Source organism: Peromyscus maniculatus, chromosome X (genome assembly GCF_049852395.1).
Source record: "Peromyscus maniculatus bairdii isolate BWxNUB_F1_BW_parent chromosome X, HU_Pman_BW_mat_3.1, whole genome shotgun sequence".
NCBI classification, from domain to species: Eukaryota; Metazoa; Chordata; class Mammalia; order Rodentia; family Cricetidae; genus Peromyscus; species Peromyscus maniculatus.
The window spans coordinates 142,286,802-142,305,333 of record NC_134875.1 but is presented as its reverse complement, the minus strand read 5'-3'; the positions used below and the strand labels follow the sequence as shown (position 1 = coordinate 142,305,333).

At 42.0% G+C, this 18,532-nt stretch overlaps 1 protein-coding gene across 3 annotated transcripts in view; it reads left to right on the top strand.

Moving 5' to 3' along the window:
* Shroom2 (shroom family member 2) overlaps positions 1-16,055 on the top strand; it is a 164,369-nt gene extending 148,314 nt beyond the window's left edge. For all 3 annotated transcript variants that reach the window (XM_006997791.4, XM_015990779.3, XM_015990780.3), the window contains 4 exons: positions 2,486-3,031; positions 4,599-4,761; positions 11,311-11,583; positions 13,226-16,055. In XM_006997791.4, coding sequence (XP_006997853.1) covers positions 2,486-3,031; positions 4,599-4,761; positions 11,311-11,583; positions 13,226-13,492 — 1,249 coding nt within the window. In that variant the 3' untranslated portion in view covers positions 13,493-16,055. The remainder of the gene's footprint in view (positions 1-2,485; positions 3,032-4,598; positions 4,762-11,310; positions 11,584-13,225) is intronic.
* Positions 16,056-18,532: the final 2,477 nt, after the last annotated feature.

The window sequence follows — 18,532 nt, the reverse complement described above, 5'->3', positions numbered from 1 at the left end:
TAAGCTGTTATCAGTGTTTTTGATCATAGCCATTCTGACAGGTGTAAGATGGTATCTGAGTTGTTTTCATTTGCACCTCTCTGATGCAAGGATGTTGAGTAATTCCTTAAATGTCTTTCAGCCATTTGAGATTCTTCTCTTGAGAATTCTCTGTTTAGCTCTGTAGTCCATTTTTTAATTGGATTGTTTGGTATTTTGATGTATAGTTTCTTGAGTTCTTTATATATTTTGGAGATCAACCCTCTGTCAGATGTGGGGTTGGTGAAAATCTTTTCCCATCCTGTAGGCTGTCATTTTGTCTTATTGACCATGTCCTTTGCCCTACAAAAGCTTCTCAGTTTGAGGTGGTCCCATTTACTAATTGTTGCTCTCAGTGTCTGTGCTACTGGTGTTATATTTAGGAAGTGGTCTCCTGTGGCAATGCGTTCAAGACTACTTCATACTCTTCTATCAAGTTCAGTGTAACTGGATTTATGTTGAGGTCTTTGATCCACTTGGACTTGAGTTTTGTGCTTGGCAATAGATATGGATATATTTGCAATCTTCTACATGTTGACATCTAGTTATTGCAGCACCATTTGTTGAAGATGCTTTCTTTTTCCCATTGTACAGTTTTGTCAGCCTGCTTTCTTATACAACCCAGGACCACCTGCCACGGTGGGCTGGGCCCTCCCACATCAAATTAATCAAGAAAATGCCCCACAGACTTGCCTGTAGGCCAGTCTGATGGAGGCATTTTCCAATTGCACTTCTTTCTTCCCAGAGGATATTAGCTTGTATGACATTAACAACCACAAGAGAAAAAAAAACAAACCAAAAAAAAAAAAAAAAAAACAAGCACAGTCTCCAGTTATGGTGTTGAATTCACAGCTTTATATGTATGCCTCAGCTGTGTTTTATGTCTTAAATGGTATCATTTAAGCATCTTTCAATTAATAGCATTGTTAGGGATCTGGAGGGAAGGTGTCCTAGTCTGGTAGTTTCTGCTTTAATATAATTCCATGGGCTAAGTGGCTTAGAAACAACAGACATGGCTTGCTCATGTTTCTGGAGACTGGAAGACCAAGGTCAAAGTGTGGCAGATTCAGAAACCTGTTTCATAGATGGCACCTTCTTGTTATGTCTTCATATGTAGAGGAGGCAGGAAGCTCTGTAATGTTCTTTTATAAAGATACTATCCATCCATGAGGCTCCATTTTCAACATACCACTTCTCTAAGGCCCTATCTTCTAAGACCATACCTAGGGTATTAAATTTCAATCTAGGAAGCCATACATTGTGGCACATGCCTTTAATTACAGCACAAGAGGCAGAGGCAGCTCTGAGGCCAGCCTGGTCTACATAGTGAGACCCTGTCTCAAAAAAAAATTAGCCTAGGAATTTGGGTGCACATAAACTTTCTTATAGCAGTAGGAAAAGCAATAAGATGACCTATGTGATAGACAGCATTTTCATAAGCCAGTCAGCTTAGGGTTCCTATAGCTTCTCAAGTCATTAGAACTATAGTGAACACAGTGGGCTTCATAGCAAAACAAAGTGTCTTACATTGGGGCTGAAGACCTGTGTGAATCTAGGAAGTGGCTTTTGTCCCAGTGAATGCTAGTTTTCTTTTTTGCATTTTTGAGAATCTATTTGCTGTTTATCACAGACTAGCCACAAACTCAGCAGTCCTCCTGCCTCAGCCTCCCTAGTGCTAGGATTACAGGCATAAGTTACTATGCCTAGCTAAAAACTTGTCGTTTTTAAAACATGTTTGCCATGGGTAAATCACTGACACTAAAACAGAACAAGTGAATTCCCTGTGTACAGCAGGGTATCCCTTACAGTGGCATGTCTTTGTAAGGGTGGCTTCAGGTGTCAATATGTGGGAGACACATGGAACATGGGATGCAGTGCACATGACAAAGCTCCTGAGAGGGACTCATGGGTGGAGGTACTCAGCAATGATTCCAAGCACAGCAACTCCCAATAGAAGTCTTCCAGGGACATGGAAGGCAACCCAGGCACCTGATGGTATAGAACAACCTACTTTTAGACTTGTAGTAATTCTATCCACTGATGATTTTTCCTACAAAGGAAGTTTAACAAATAGGGCTTGATGCATTTTTTTTTTACATTGCCCTCAGAATAAAAGCACGAAATCAAGGAGTGTAGCTATAGCTCATGTGATAGAGCACTTTTCTTCACCTAAGTCCCTGGGTTCAATGCCCAATTTCATAAGAAAGAAAAAATGAATATTAAATATCTCATGTCATCCAGGACCTCTCTCTCCCTCCAGTGCCTATAGGTGTGTGGCAGAGTTTGAGTTGGAGTGCTAGGCATCCGGAGACCATGTGAGGGGGTCAGATGAGGACAATTTCCAACCTCTGCCTTGTCTTTCTATTTGGCTGGTTGACAGTGGGTCTTTGTGTTGGGATCCCTGTGTGAATTGTGGGTGGGAATCTGTACATGTCAAGATTTCAGAGGACAGCCCTTGTCTTTGCAGAATTGAGCGGGTAATGGACAACAACACCACTGTGAAGATGGTGCCCATAAAAATTGTACACTCAGAAAGCCAGCCTGAGAAGGAGAGCCGCCAGAGTCTCGCATGCCCAGCCGAGCTGCCCGCACTGCCCAGTGGGCTGGAGAGGGACCAGATCAAGACATTGAGTACATCGGAGCAGTGCTACTCTCGCTTCTGTGTGTACACACGACAGGAGGTGGAAGCCCCTTATAGAGCCCGCCCTCCAGAGCCCCGGCCTCCCAGCACCCCTGCACCTCCTGTCAGAGATAGCTGTTCTTCCCCTCCCTCCCTCAACTATGGGAAGGCCAAGGAGAAGACCGAGGATGACTTGAAGTCTGAAGAATTAGCCAGAGAGATTGTGGGAAAGGACAAGTCATTGGCTGACATCTTGGACCCCAGTGTGAAGATCAAAACCACCATGGATCTGATGGAGGGAATTTTCCCCAAAGACGAGTACCTTCTGGAGGAAGCTCAGCAGCGGAGGAAGCTGCTTCCCAAAGTCCCCTCACCTAGAGTCACAGAGGACAAGTGAGTAGATAGCACATAACATGGGGTGCTTGTTCCTCATTCCCTATCTCGCAGGCTTAGAAGTGAAAGAAGGGACTTAGGGTAATATTGATATTCCTGATTGCTTCTGGGGGGAGGTGATGGTTTTCCTTTGGGTCCCCAGTACTTAGTACTTTTTGGTAAGTTTTTAAATTATCATACCTGGATTTGATTGTATGGGACTTAGCAGAGGTAAGATGATGCCCACTGCAGCTGCTAATGTCCTTAGCTTACAGCTGGCATGATTATGGCAGTATCCACATGTCCATCCTCTCTAGGGACCTTTAGGAATGTCATTTGGTAGGTTTCTCTGTTACACTGGAGAATGGAGCACTCCTGACATCTAGTGGATAGGCAGCAGATACTACTAAAGATCTTATAGTGTATTAGACAGCCCCCAGATACTCCCACTGCTGGTCCTGAGAAACCCTCTGTTATTGTGAGGCTAACTGTCCACCCACTCACCTGTGTTGTGTCCATCATCTAATCTCAATATTCAATATGCATATCATATACCTGTCCATCTATATATCTGTTTTTAAAGTAGAGTCTCTCTGTGAAACTTGGGCTCCCTTAATCTTGGTCCTTCAGCTTCCCAAATGCTAGGGTTGTAGGAATATGCCAGCACACCTGCCTATCTCCCTCCTACCCACTTCTTGATAATGTTGAACTAGATTCCAGGTCCTCATATATATTAGGCAAAGTTGTCATCACTAAGCTATAAGCCTTACCCATTTTATTTTGTTTTGAGACAAGTTACCTATACTGACTTTGAACTCAAAATCTTCCTGCCTTAGATTCCTGAAAGCTAGTATTGCATATGTGTCCTACAGCTATCATGTAATCTTTACATGTGTTTAATCTGTGTATCTTTTGTCTACCTGCCTTTCACCTACTTTTGAGTCACATTACAAAGTCTGCTTCTAGCGTAAGGATGTTATATTGAACAACATTTTCTTTCATTGGAGATGTTTGTTTGTTTAAATTTCAGTTACCTAGGGGCCAAGGATGCATCTCAGAGGTAAAGTACTTAACCTAGCTTGTGTAAGGACTTGGATTTAATCTGAATCACTGATGGGAAAAGCAGTTTTGCTTCTATGAGAGACATGTGACCATGTGACAGTATCTAAAAACATTTTTGTTTGCTACATCTGGGGGCGTACAGTTGGTATCTAGTATATGGAGCCCAGCGGTTCTGTTCAAGATTCAACAGAGCATACACACACACACTTAAAAATTAAAATCCTCTGGTCCTGGGTTGAGGATACAACTGGGTATGAAAGCATTTGCCTAGCATAGCAAGGCCCACAATTCCCAACCTATTACTGAAAAACAATGGCAGCGATGACTAATAGTTGTGAACCTTGTGAGTAGTAGTGGGGAAGGGTTTTTTATTTTGTTTTGTTGTTTTAATATTTTGGGTTTCACCTTATTTTCTCATCTTCCTGGTTCTTGTCCTTCTGTCGGTGCCATTTGTCACAGCCCAGGTACTGGGTTCAAAGAGTGTGCATGTGCCACAGCTGATTAAAATTTTGGCCTCTTCACCCAGGAAACAGGACTCAGGTGTGCCAGGGGTTGTGTCCTTGGCCACCAATTCTGCCTATTACAGCACATCAGCCCCCAAGGCAGAACTGCTTATCAAGATGAAAGACCTACCAGAGCCTGAGGAGTATTCAGGGGGTGACTTGGACCATGACCTGTCAGTTAAGAAGGTAAGAAGGAGAAGCACAAATCTGACCTCATCCCAGTAGTTCCAACTCACAACTACTAAGGAGGCTGAGGCAAGAAAATCATTTAAGGCCAGGAGTTCCGGACCAGCCTGGGAGAAATACCAAGACCTTCCTTTATGCTAACCAAATCCCCTATCATGGTGATATAAGCCTGCAATCCCAGCACTAAGGAGGCTGAGGTAGGAGAGTGGCAAGTTTGAATCAGTCTGTGCTACACAGTAAGTTCAAGGCCAGCCTGAGCTTCACAGTGAGATCCTTCCTCAAAAAAATTAAAAACAAACAAACAAACAAACAACCCTTCCCTCAGAATTGTATGCTAGGTCAGTGAAAGGTAGTAGGACCACTCATTTGTCACCCCAGCAGAGACCTTGCCTAACATCTCTGAGGTTGTTTATACTTGCTTTTCATGCAAGACATGGTTCAGCATGAATAAGCCCTTCATGCTTAATTATGTTCCAACCTTTCTACAAAGCCCGTGAGGATCCACCTGTAGGTAGACTAGAGAAAGGAACCCTCTCTAAGGGACATTGTGTTATCATTGGAATTATGTATGGCCATAGCCCCAAAAATAAACAACAAAAAAACCCATGTCTATCATAGGCTTGGTAAACCTTACCCTCTACCTGCTTTTGGAAATAGGTTTTATTGAAACATAGCTACATCCATTTGTTTACATATTGACTGTCACTGACCATGTAGCCTACAAGCAGCAAAATATCTATTCTCTATCCCCTAATGGGAAAATTTCGCCAATCCTTGCTATTCTACATCAGGTATTAGACAGTTGGAATAGGGTGAATGGATAGAAAGAGACAAATGCCTGTGATTGCAGAAACACAGAGTGATGCCAGGCCCAAGCCCTACAAATGTGTACTGTGTGAGGGAAAAGGAAGCAGGTACAGATGCCCTTGGCGGGAGCTTGGTGGTCTTTGGGAAACCTTTGGGCAAGGCTTCAACTTCGCTTCTTGAAGGAGGAAAGAAGGTTGGAAATTAACTCAGGGTCATGTTATTTAGTACCAATGACAATCACTGCAAGGACAGTGTTATCTATTGCTCCCAACCTGGTGATTTGAAAAATAGCACAGCTTGATCTTAATTATGTTAGAAATGTTAGGGAAGGAGTATAGTGACCTGTTTATATATTTTTAAAAAATCCTTTCAGTGTAGAAAATGGTAACCTTTGGGGTCCTGGGAATTAAATAGGAGGATGGGGGGTTGGTCTCTTACAGACTTTGAATTAGAGTACTATGTACTTTATTCTAGCCACTTGTCCATATTTTTTAAAACATCAGCATTTTCAGTTTTTCCTCATAAAACAGAAGTCATAGAATTTGAAGCATTTTAATTTAGGCTACAATGTACATACAGGGAACTGCCTTCTTCACAGTTAAGACTTGTTATTTCATAGTATAATATATTTAAAAGTACATGCCTTGGCCAAGGACGTAGCTTATTTGCAGAATGCTTACCTAGCATAGGCCCTAGATTCATTCTCTAGCACCCTACCCCACAAAGTATACCAAAATATCTTTAAAATCTAGGTGTGGTGGCACATATCTGTAATCCTAGCATTCAGGAGGAAGAGGGAAGAGGATTAACACAAGTTCAAGGTCAGTCTGACATACCTAGCCAGCAGATACCAGCCAGAGCTACATAGCAAGTCCCTGTCTCAGAAATGCCACCCCCAAAACACAATTTAAAAAATGATCTCACCCACCTTTGCCTATATTGTGCTCTAGCTGTTTATTCTGAAAGGCAACACGTGCTTGGATACTGTGTCACTAAAGGCAACCGCTTTGGGTCTGAGTGAATCGTAAAGGCTGAACAGTTTTATTGTATTTTATTTATTTATTTTTGGACACAGAGTCATGCTATGTGGCCCAGGCTGACCTACAACTTGCTATGTAGTTCAGGCTGAGCTCTAACTTGTTGTCTCCCTGCCTCAGCCTCCTAAGTGCTGGGATTATGTAACTATAGTAACACACCCAGGCAGGCTTACATTTTTAAATAGTAAATATTAATTTGGCCATTTCCCCCTGTTCTTGGGATGAAAGCTAGGGCCTAAATCATCATAGGTAAGCACTCTACCCCTTAGCTGCATCCTAATCCCCCTTTCAATTAAAACAAAGTGTATGGGGAGGATTCCTATGTATGTGGTGTACACATGTGTGTATGTGGTATACTTAGTTTGGTTTTTAGACAGAGTCTTGCTGTGTAGCCTTGTCTGGCCTGGTACTCCAAATGTATCCCAGGCTGGTCTTAAATCTCTTACAGTCCTATCTCAGCCACCTCCATGTTGGACAGGCATGAACCACAATATCCAGCTCCACATTGTATTTTTACTTTTGCTCTTTGAAAATCAGTGTTTTAGGACTAGGGAGCAGGCTCTGTGGCTAAAATGCTCTCTTTAGAAGCAGGAGGGCTAGAGTTCAGATCCCTAGAACCCACGTAAATATATAGTGGATATGACAGCCTGCCTGTAATTCCAGTTCTTATGAGACAGAGACTTAGGGCACACAGAGAAGCCAACTAACTAGAATAGCCAATTTGCTATGGTCTGGGTTCAAGTGAGAGACTCTTCCTTAGTATAGAAGGTGGAGAGCAATCAAGGATGAAACTCATGTGAACCTCTGGCCTTCACACTCATGTGAACCTCTGGCCTTCACACACATGCTGAGATCTATATACATACATACATGCACACTACATACACATGTAATGGGTAGAGGGTGCACCCATGATCCTAGCATTGAGGTTGAATCAAGAGGACCACATGTTTTAGGACAGGCTAGACTATACAGAAAGACTCGTCTCAACAACAGTAACACCAGAAACAAAATCAATGATTTAGGACTGGAGATGTAACTCAGTGACAGAGTGCATGCCTAACGTGTAAGAGGTCCTGTGTTTGATCCCCAGGATCACATAAAAAATAATAATAAATAAAAATTATCCTTTAAACAGTGGTTCTCAACCTTCCTAATGCTGTGACCCTTTAAAATAGTTCCTCACCTTGTAGTGACTCCCAACCATAAAATTATTTTCATTGCTACTTCATAACTGTGATTTTGCCACTGTTATGAACCACAATGTAAATATCTGTGGTTTTTTTTTTTTTTTTTTTTTTTTTTTTTTTTTTTTTTTTTGGTTTTTCGAGACAGGGTTTCTCTGTGTAGCTTTGCGCCTTTCCTGGAACTCGCTTTGGAGACCAGGCTGGCCTCGAACTCACAGAGATCCGCCTGGCTCTGCCTCCCGAGTGCTGGGATTAAAGGCGTGCGCCACCACGGCCCGGCCAATATCTGTGTTTTTTAATGGTCTTATGAAACATCTGTGAAAGGGTCATTCGACCCCAAGGGTTGAACCTCACAGCTTAAAAACCACTGCCTTAAATGGCTTCTGTAGAGGTGGGTTATAATGTTAATGTTTACTGGTCTGTCTGAGGAAAATGGGGTTCTAGAAACGAATGCCTGGTGGTAGCTGCACAGAAGTATGAATGTGCTAAATTCCACATTGCCACACACTTAAAAATAGTCAAAATGTGGGTCTGTGTAGCTTGGTGATATAGTGCCTAGAATGAACAAGGCCCAGAGTTAATATCCCCAGCACTGCAAAAAAAGTGAAAGTTGAAATGTTAGATGGTTTATGGTACATATCTATTTTCCATAGTAATTTATTTGTCAGATTGAAGGCAGTAGATTATACTGAAAGATGTCTCAGAAGGTTACTGACATTTCTTTACATGTTACTTCTGCCTCTCTGTGATGAGACACTTGACATAGACCACATTAGAGAATGAAGATTTTTACTAATCATGGTTTCATAGGCTAAATTCTCCAATAGTGGATATGACATGGTGGAGCAGATCTTCTCACTCATTACAGCCAGGACATAGCTGCGCAAGATGCAGCTCTTCAGATCATGCCTAGTGTCTCAGTCCTCTAACCAGGCTCCACCTCCCACACTTACACCACCTCCCAGTAGTCTTTCAAATTCAGAAACCATAGATGAATAAAAGCATCATTTATGTCAGAGCTCCAAGATCTAATTGTCTCTGGAAGCATCCTTCTAGACATGCCCAGAGCTGTGCTTCACTAACAAGTTTTCAGTCCAGTCGAGTTGACAATCAAGATTAACTGTCATTATTTGTGAAGAGTACTTTTGAATCATGGTATTTAGTATTTAACTTTTTCTGAGAAGATGAGAACAAACCATCTACTTATGCCAGATAGCATACCAAGAAAAAAATCAAAGTGTTAGTCTTCAGTATTGTTTTATTGAAAGAAATAATTCAGTCAAGAGACAGGCAGATTAAGCAAAAAGTTACATAGCAAAACTAAGCAAAGCAAACATTCCAAAGATAAATTGGGTGAACTTCCCAAAACACAGAGCAGCCCATGGTTTTTCATTGTGAAATTTTAAGGGATTTTAATGAATATTTATGAGATGGGTAGCATATTCATGGAAAAAGGCAACTGGCTTATACTTCTGAAATCATGGTGCACCAAATCTCCTTTTTAAAAGGAAATTATTCACATGATCCTCTTAAAAAGCTCACAAAAGGAAGGGTGTCAACCATAATGCAAATGTTGATTCCAGGTCTTTTGAGGGTGTAGACATTTGTTAGTACATATGTGTGGGAGAATGTTCTAGCTCCTTAGTTTCTGATAAAGTAGGAACAGACTACCTGCATCAAAGATGTCTAACCACAAGGATGCATTCTGTCAGGAGACCTGGTACCTAAGATACATAACTGAAGTAGTACTCAGTTGCCCCATTTCTAACTCCTTGCATAACTGGCATCAAAAAGAATACTTCCACCCATATATAGCTTGGTGAATAAATAAGTTTACTAGCTGGTCGGAGGTGGCACCACCCTTAATCCCAGCACTTGGGAAGCAGAGGCAGACAGATCTCTGTAAGTTTGAGGCCAGACTGGTCTACAGAGTGAGTTCCAGGACAGGTTCTAAAGCTATACGGAGAAACCCTGTCTCAAAAAACCAAACAAAAAAAATGAGTTTACTGGATTTACTGAAAGAAGCATGAGTGACCCCTAAAACAATCACATTACTGGAAAACTCTCACCCTTGCTTAGGTAACAACTTCCTAACATACGTGGAGCCCTTTCCCCCTTCAGTTAAACATTCATAGTCTACACACCATTTTCCACCTCCCAAAGACACATGCTCATAGGAAATGTGCAGGAGGAAGTGGCTGGAATCCCAGGAGAGGGTCTAATGGCCTTTTCTATTCTCTCCTTCTCTGAGGGAGAGATAAGAAGCTGATGTTATTGATGGTCTCTTTTCTGCTTTGGGGTAATGACGAGAGAGGGAGGGAGGAGGAAGGGAGAGGGAGGGAGGAGGAAGGGAGGGAGGAGGAAGGGAGAGGGAGGGAGGAGGAAGGGAGGGAGGGAGGGAGGGAGGGAGGGAGGGAGGGAGATTTACATAAGCCTAAAGATTTGAGTTTAATCCCCAGATTTCACAAGGTGTCAGAACAGAACCAAGTCCTCAGAGTTTTCCTCTGACCTGTACATGTGTGCCATGGTATACATGTACTTGCATGCATGAATGCACATGCACATACTAAATTAATAAATTTTAATAAAAATATATGATAGGTGTTTTGCTCAAGGACAGGGATCAACAATAGCAGTAGACATAAGAATCAAAATGTCTCTATATGTAAGTCTTTAATTTGTATACTTAAAAAGACAGAGGTATTATATAGATTCTGTGAATCCTTACAAATATAGAGGTTGAAATAGTATCTACTGTGAGTCAAACTGAGGTAGCTCTAGTGTAACAGAACATTCACCAAATGAGAATTTATTTTGTTTAACTTTTGTTTTTATGTTTTGAAATAACATCTCACTATATATCCTGGGCCAGCCTGGAGTTCATCATCCTTGAGCCTCTGTCTCCCCAGTGCTGAATGAAATTAAAGACACGTAGCACCAGGCCTGGCTTCCTCTTTCTTTCTTGATTCATTCATGTATTTTTGTGGTACTGAGGCTGGAACCCAAGACCTCATGCATGCTAGGCAAATGCTTTATCACTGACTTATATACACGCCATCCCTGTTTTGTTTTTAATACATTTTTATATAAACAAATCAGAGTTTATATATTCAGTAAGTACAACTTAATTTCTTTTAACATTTGTTTGTGTGTATGTGTGCATGTTTGTGTGCGCACCATAGCACATGCATGGAGGTTAGAGTACAACTGATGAGAGTTGGTTCTCCTTTCACCATATGGGTTGTAGGAATAGAACTCAGGTCATCAGACTTGGCAGCAAGCATCTTTATCTGCTGAGCTACCTCTTTGGCTCATACAAACAATGAAGATCATATTTAATCAGGAGGCCTTCTCCTCTCACTGGTTTTACAAATCCCTCATTATTTGATAGTACAGAGACTAACACACCCAATCTGGCTGAATTCTTCTCTGACTGTGTATGATTTAGCTACACTAACTTAGGGCACCAGCTTGGGATCATTCTAACAAGTGTCCCCATGCCTCCCTGTGCCCTACAGCAAGAGCTCATCGACAGTATCAGCCGCAAGCTGCAGGTGCTCCGGGAAGCCCGTGAAAGCCTGCTGGAGGACATCCAAGCCAATAATGCTCTAGGGGATGAAGTGGAAGCCATTGTGAAAGATGTCTGCAAACCCAATGAGTTTGACAAGTTCCGGATGTTCATTGGGGACCTGGACAAAGTGGTGAACCTCCTGCTGTCACTGTCAGGGCGCCTGGCCCGTGTAGAAAATGCCCTTAATAATTTGGATGACAGTCCTTCTCCTGGAGATCGGGTACTTGCAAACACATGTGTCTGGGAAATGGGAAGTGGTGAGGATCCTTTAGAAAGGCTGTCCTTGAGGTGCTAAGAAAGTCAGCTCTTAGAAGCCTCATACTGTCTGTGCATGGTTTGTATACTGTTTAGAGCATGGTGCTCTGGTATAGCTGAGGTCCACTCTCTCAGTTTTCTTTCAGTTGACAGACAGACCAAGCTAATGAGATTCAGGGAGTAGGGGGCATTACAGGAATGTACCACCATGTGTATCCTCAGTTTTCTTGCTGGCTTTATTTCATAAGTTATGTTTCAGTCAAACATCTTTCTGTGTTCTTTGCATATTATAGAATTTCATAATGAATCTCTTTATTAATAAAACATCTACTGCAGTCTCCCACCACTATCTTATTAACTTGCAGGCATCCATGTGATTTTTCACAACCTGAACTACATTTGTAGAACAAGTTAATGTCAGCTTATTTTCTGTTTGGAGTTCATTGGCCTTACCTGGCCTCTTTCCATGAAAATATCTTACCTCATTGTCTCAGGCCTGACAGTACAAGAGGCTCTCTAAAGCTTATATGGTCATGGAAATCCCAAAGAGAGTTTCTGGTTCAGGCCACCTTTAGGAACAAGTAATAGCCCCTCTTTTCTGACCTTTCTGCCAGTCTTCATGTGAAGACATTGAATACATTCACCTCTCCTTCTTAGTTTCCTTCATCTTGGACTTGGTAGGGTTTCTATTAGATGTGTATATTCTATAAACTGAAAGCAGTGATTGTGAGTTTTGTGTGTTAGAGACATGATTGTCTGTCCAAAGGACACTGACACCCTCTTCCCAAACAGGACACTGAAAAGAGTTAAGGGCTGTTCATACACACCTCCCAGCAGCTCTACCCTCTGTGTCTTGCTTTTCTGGCCTTTATTTGTCTTTGTACCACTTCTTGTCGAAGAGTTTAATCCTGCCCTAGAATCAATCAGTCTCAGTCCGTGTGTGTGTGTGTGTGTGTGTGTGTGTGTGTGTGTGTGTGTGTGTCCCCATCTGTGTCTTTCCTTCTCCCTCTCATACTAGAGATTGAACCCATAGACTCATTCATACTAGGAAAACTCTTTACTGCAGAGCTATAGCCCAATCCTACTTTTGCTTTCTATTTTGAGGCCAGGTGTCTGGGCTAGATTTGAATTTACTTCATAGCTAAGACATACCTTTCACTTATGAGCTTTCTGCCCCAGTCTCCTGAGTAGCTGAGATTACAAGCCTGAGCCACCAGGCTCAACTTACAGTATTTCCCTTTTTCAATTTTGGGACAAACAGGATCCCCAAGTCCTTTGTCCCTTTGAAGCATGTCAGAACTGTCTAGCTGCTGGTCCCCGATTTTAAGGCAAATGGGAGAGAAGGCACAGAGAGAGGAAACCCAGAGGGGCCTTTGAGTGCTTCTGGAAGGGTGAAGGAAGGAAGAGCTGTAGAGAAGCTATCCATAGTTAAAAGCACATGTAGACTACATCATGGTCATTCCTATGGAGATCCCATGTGGCTTCAAGGTTTCCATGAACAGTTATGAGACCAGTCTCCAAAAGCTGCAGGGCTTTTAAGGGGTTGGCCAGAATCTTTGCTTTAGCCCTGCCTCAACAGGATTTTCTGTCTCCTTCTCCCTCAACAGCAGTCACTATTGGAGAAACAGAGAATTCTAACCCAGCAGCATGAGGATGCCAAGGAGCTTAAAGAGAACCTGGACCGTCGCGAGCGCATTGTGTTTGACATCCTAGCCACCTACCTCAGCGAGGAGAACCTGGCTGACTATGAGCACTTCGTGAAGATGAAGTCAGCCCTTATCATTGAGCAGCGAGAGCTGGAAGATAAAATCCACTTGGGTGAAGAGCAGCTCAAGTGCTTGTTCGACAGCCTACAGCCTGAGAGAAGCAAATGAGTAGCCCATTCCTGCAGAAGTTGGACACTGAGCCTTGGAGATTAATGTCTGGGAATATAAGAGTGAACCCAAGCCTATTTGCCCATCTTTGGAGAGACACACTCTGGAGCCACAAGGCTAGTAAAAAAGCAATAATGTCCTGTTAGTATGTGATGATTTATTTATGTTTTTCATTTCTGTTGGTTTGCTGAGCAGAGTTTTGTATTACACGTGACTTCACAGAATGCCAGGCTTTGCTGGTCAGCAGGGTCCCCTAGGATGTCCAAAGGCTGAGCCCACAATACACGTAAGCACTCCTTTGCAGCAGTGGCACCACCTCCCCTGTGTAGATGCCAAATACATCCTTATGGTGCAGGAGAGGAAAGACCCTTGTGATTTAGCCAGGCATGGGCTGCTGTGTGTTCTGTCCTTGTTCATTCTACAATGTGAGCATTCATTGATCTATCATCATGGCATTCTCTGACCCAGTTAAAATCAGTGATGATGATAAATTATTGATGTGTTGGAAACATGAACAGTTTCCTAGTGGTTAAAAACCAACTATGAAATGAACAACCTGTATATTGGATGCATTCATTCCAAGAGTAAAATCATCACATAACTTGTATGCATGCTTGGAAACACCCTAAACAGATAGCTAGTGTCCTTCTTGTCACATCTTAAATAATTTGAAGTCAAGTGGCATTACTTGGTTAAAAGTGTCTACTAATAATGTTATTGCTTGCTCTTTATTTCCTGAGACTAATGGAATATTTTGAAGTTTCTTTCCCAAAACACTAATTTGTTTGTGTATGTGATCCTTAATGATAATCGGTCTCTTGTCTCTCTTTACTTTTCTGTCTGTTACCGTGGGCCACATGCCATGTACCTTAAGACTTAAGATTCCATCTTCTAGTTTGTCAGAGTTCTTGTGGAGTGATTGCATTTGAAATGGTTTCAAGATTCCTTGTCCTTAGCAGTTAAAAAAGATGACAAATAGAGTGTTACTCATTAAAGCAGCACTGTCATTCTATTGGTTTCCAGTTAACAGGACAGAGATTGGGAAAAAATATTTGTAAATCATGTGTCAGATTTGTTATTCATTTTGTTTTTATTATTATCTGTTTGTTTTAGAAGAGTCTCATGTAACCCAGATTGGCTTCAATCTCCCTATGTAGTCCAGATGACCTTGAACTCCTGATCATCCTGCCTCCACTTCCTGAGCTCTGGGTTTACCAACATACCCCACTTCCATGGCTTCATATATCTGATAAAAGATTTGTATGAAGAACTCCCAACAGTAGAAAACAAACCATTTGAAAAAAGTGGGCAAAAGACTTGACTAGACACTTCACCAAAGAGGATGTATGTATGGCAGATAAACACATAAAAAAATGTTCACCCACCAGTGACGTGTATAACTTACTTACATTAAATGTGTGTAGATTTGGTGTAGTTCAAAAGATGTTTATGTAACTAAATGCATGGTGAAAGATGAGCAAGTCCCTTTAGTGACTTGATGTTTAGGCATCACTAGTCTTGGTTCTGTCAAGGGATTATTTCATTCTTATTTTCCCCTGAGATTGCAGCAGATGCAAAGATTCCCTCTCTGAGCAGTAACCACACCCTTTCCAGAATACACATGCACCCTTAGATCCATGTGTATATGCATGTACTCACACTCCCACATACAGTTGTCTTAAAGGACCAGAATCCATGCATTCTGAGCCAGAGGAACAGAGGTTGACACCGTAAGCTCTGGTGAAGATGATATCGTCCTCAGTATAGATGAGTCAAGATGGGCAAGCTTCTGTACTGCAGACCACAGATGGCCTTGTTGACAGCCTATCACTATCAGCCGGGAGAAAACCTTTGCAGAAGTGTTGATTCCTATTAAACAAAGCTACGTCTACCTTTCCAAGTCCCTGATCTGCCACTGTAGCCTCCTCCTTCCACTTGGTCATCCCTTGCTGTGAACATGGGTCATGTCAGAAAATGTGATGCTGGCTGTCCACAAACTTTTCAAGGAATTGCAGACTGTTTTGTTTTTAATTTACACCAAGCTATTTACCTGTGGTTCTTTATCCCCAAATACAGTGTTGTGAACATTTTAATGATATGTGTGTAAAATGTGAATAATAGAATTTTGTTTGTCTGTAACCTGCCCTTTCGTGTTGTTCCAGGATTGTCTATTATGGAGAGCAATATGTAGTGTACTAGCATGCTTGTACTGAAGCACATGACAATTATGTCCATTCCCTGCTTGCCTGTTCCATGTCTGATTAGCAGGGACACAAGAATTCCAGAGAGTCCATGTATGTATGTCTGTGAATAGTGATACTATTGCATAAGAAACAATCTGGTGCTAATGGTTGGTCTTTGGCATGCATAGATGTGGCCATAGCTATGGAACTCTTAACTCTCTGTACACACACTGACCTTGCTTGTGGTCGGTTTTTGTGGCTTTACCCTGAACTCTGCCCTGGCAAAAATGCACATTTGTTCTTGATGCTTACCACTTATCAACAGATCCTCTTGCTTGACTTTAACAAAATAAATAGTGTCTCTTCAAATGAAAGAAAAATGTCTTTATTTCCTACATTGTAGCTTTGTACAAAAATAAAAATACCAGTGATGGGCATGTAGCCCAAGGGAAAAGAGTATGAGCATGGTGCCCTGACTTCAGATACCAGCAGTATACTCCACACAAAAAAAATCCTAAGCCAGGCACAGTAGCTAGGTCAACAGTGTGACTATTCATTGCATCTATTATAACCCTCTGACCCAGCCAAAAATCAGTGGTGATAATTAATGTGTAGGAACATGAATGGTTTCCTGGTGGTTAAAAACAAACTGAAATGGACAACATATATTTTGAGTGTACGCAAAGATTAAAATCTTAAGTGCATTAACATACCCATAACAACACTTTTTTTTAATCATGACATTGTCCTTTATACTACCACTTTCTGAGCAGCCTTTCTGATCAGTCTAGAACCCCTCATGGCCATGGCCTATCCATTCTACCAATCTCTTGCAATCTGGCTTAACTCCCATACCTTTCTTTCTCATCTTACTGGGCACATGAAGCTAGAAACATGGGTTTCTTTGGGGGATTGTAGCAGGAGGAGTAGGTCTGGGATACATAGTTTTTATGTTGAATCTGATGTCTGCTGAGCATAAAGTGCCTTGTCTGATGGAAGCTTTTGTCTGAGCAGAGTGTTATCCCCCACCTGGCTCATCTTGGGATCTCAGAAGCAGCCCATCACTTTAATTCAAGGGTTAATGTTCATTCTTGTCAAAGCACTGTTCTTACAAATGCATCATAGCTATTTGCCCACAGACAGAGACAGGATGGACACCAGTTCAAGGCTAGTCTTGGCTACACAATGAGTGTGAGGCCAGAGTGGCCTACATGAGACCTTGTCCCAGATGAAACAGCAGCGGAGATGGTACACCTTGTCAAACCTGGTTATCTAGCTTGCCTGATACCCTGGGCAACAAAGGGCATTGACTTCCAGGTGTATGCCAGATGAGGATGCACCTAGCACACACTTCCATGACTTAAATTTCTGTCTTCAACTGCAAGTTCTATTATGTTCTTCATGTAGCTGCTTGTTGCCAAGCCTATGACGGGTCAGGCATTTCCTACTATCTCAGAAGAAACATATACACTCAGTTATTCTCATTCAACTCCACTCTTAACTTTTCTAACCATCTGCTGTTTAAAGTATCTGTCCTGCTTGTTTTAGTGTTTTGGTTTTTGTTTGGTGTGTGTGTGTGTGTGTGTGTGTGTGTGTGTGTGTGTGTGTGTGTGTGTGTTATTTTGGTCAACTTGACTCAAGCTAAAGTTATTTTGGAAGAGGAATCTCAGTTGAGCCTCCATCAAATGGCCTATTGGCAAGTCTGTAGGACATTTTTCTGTTTAATAATGTGAGAGGATCCAGCCCACTGAAGAGTGACACCACCCTTGGGCCTGAGTTCTCTAAGAAAGCAGTCTGAGCAAAGCCATGGGAAGCAAGCCAGTAAGCAGCACCCCTCCCTAGTTTTACTTCAGTTCCTGCCCTGACTTCCCTGAATGATGAACTACAACTGTAAGTAGGAATAAACCCTTTCCCAACTTGCTTTTGGTCATAGTGTTTTACCACAACAATAGGAACCCAAACTAAGAAGCCTTCCTTTCAAAACTAATTTTTTTGTCCAAGCTTTGTGGTAGGTGCTTGTAATCCTAGCCACTCTGCAGGCTGAGAAGGATTGCAAATTTAATGCCTCCCTGGGCTAGCTTAGAGTAGAGTTCTTGCATAGCGTGCAAGGGAGCTAAGCTTCAATTTCCAAAACTAGACAAAAATAATTTGCTCAGCCAAAGAGGACAGTTCTAAATATGTCCCTCCCCAGCATTGCTCAAGCATTAGAAGGTATTTCTACTATCTTCCTGCAACAGCCCCTCACCTTCCCTGTCCAGGGTAGTTCCATTAGGAACACCACAACCCTCAATGTTTTTCTATCTCGCCTTCCTTTCTCCTGCATCCAAATCCACCATTAACCTACCTCCTGGGTACATTCTGACCTTTCAGTTCAAGGCAGGTCTTAGGCATGTGTTGGCTTCCTTTCTCCTCATTTCTAACACTTAAACACTTGGAAGAAATATCAAAAAACTTCCACCTCCTTGTGGTGTCCTCTATGCCCTGTAGCATGTGTTAGTTGTGACTCACAGGGCCTGTCTCATCCTCTCTCTTTGCTTCGTACCTGAAAGTGTCTGTGTCCTTCTAGAGCGCAAGTTCCTTGACTTGATGTATATGATTTGAGGTTCCTCTGTGCAGCTTTGCACTTTATTTTAATGTTATTTTATGTGTATGGGTAGTGTTTACCCTGCAGGTATGTCCCACATTCAAGCCTGCTACCCACAGAGACCAGAAGAAGGTGTTGGATGCCCTGGAACTGGAGTTACAGATTTCTGTGAGCTACCTTGTGGGTGTTGGGAATTGAACCTGGGTCTTTTAGAAGAGTGGCTCTTGTCACCTCTCTAGTCAATTATTTTCTTCATTGAAGGGTACCAACTAC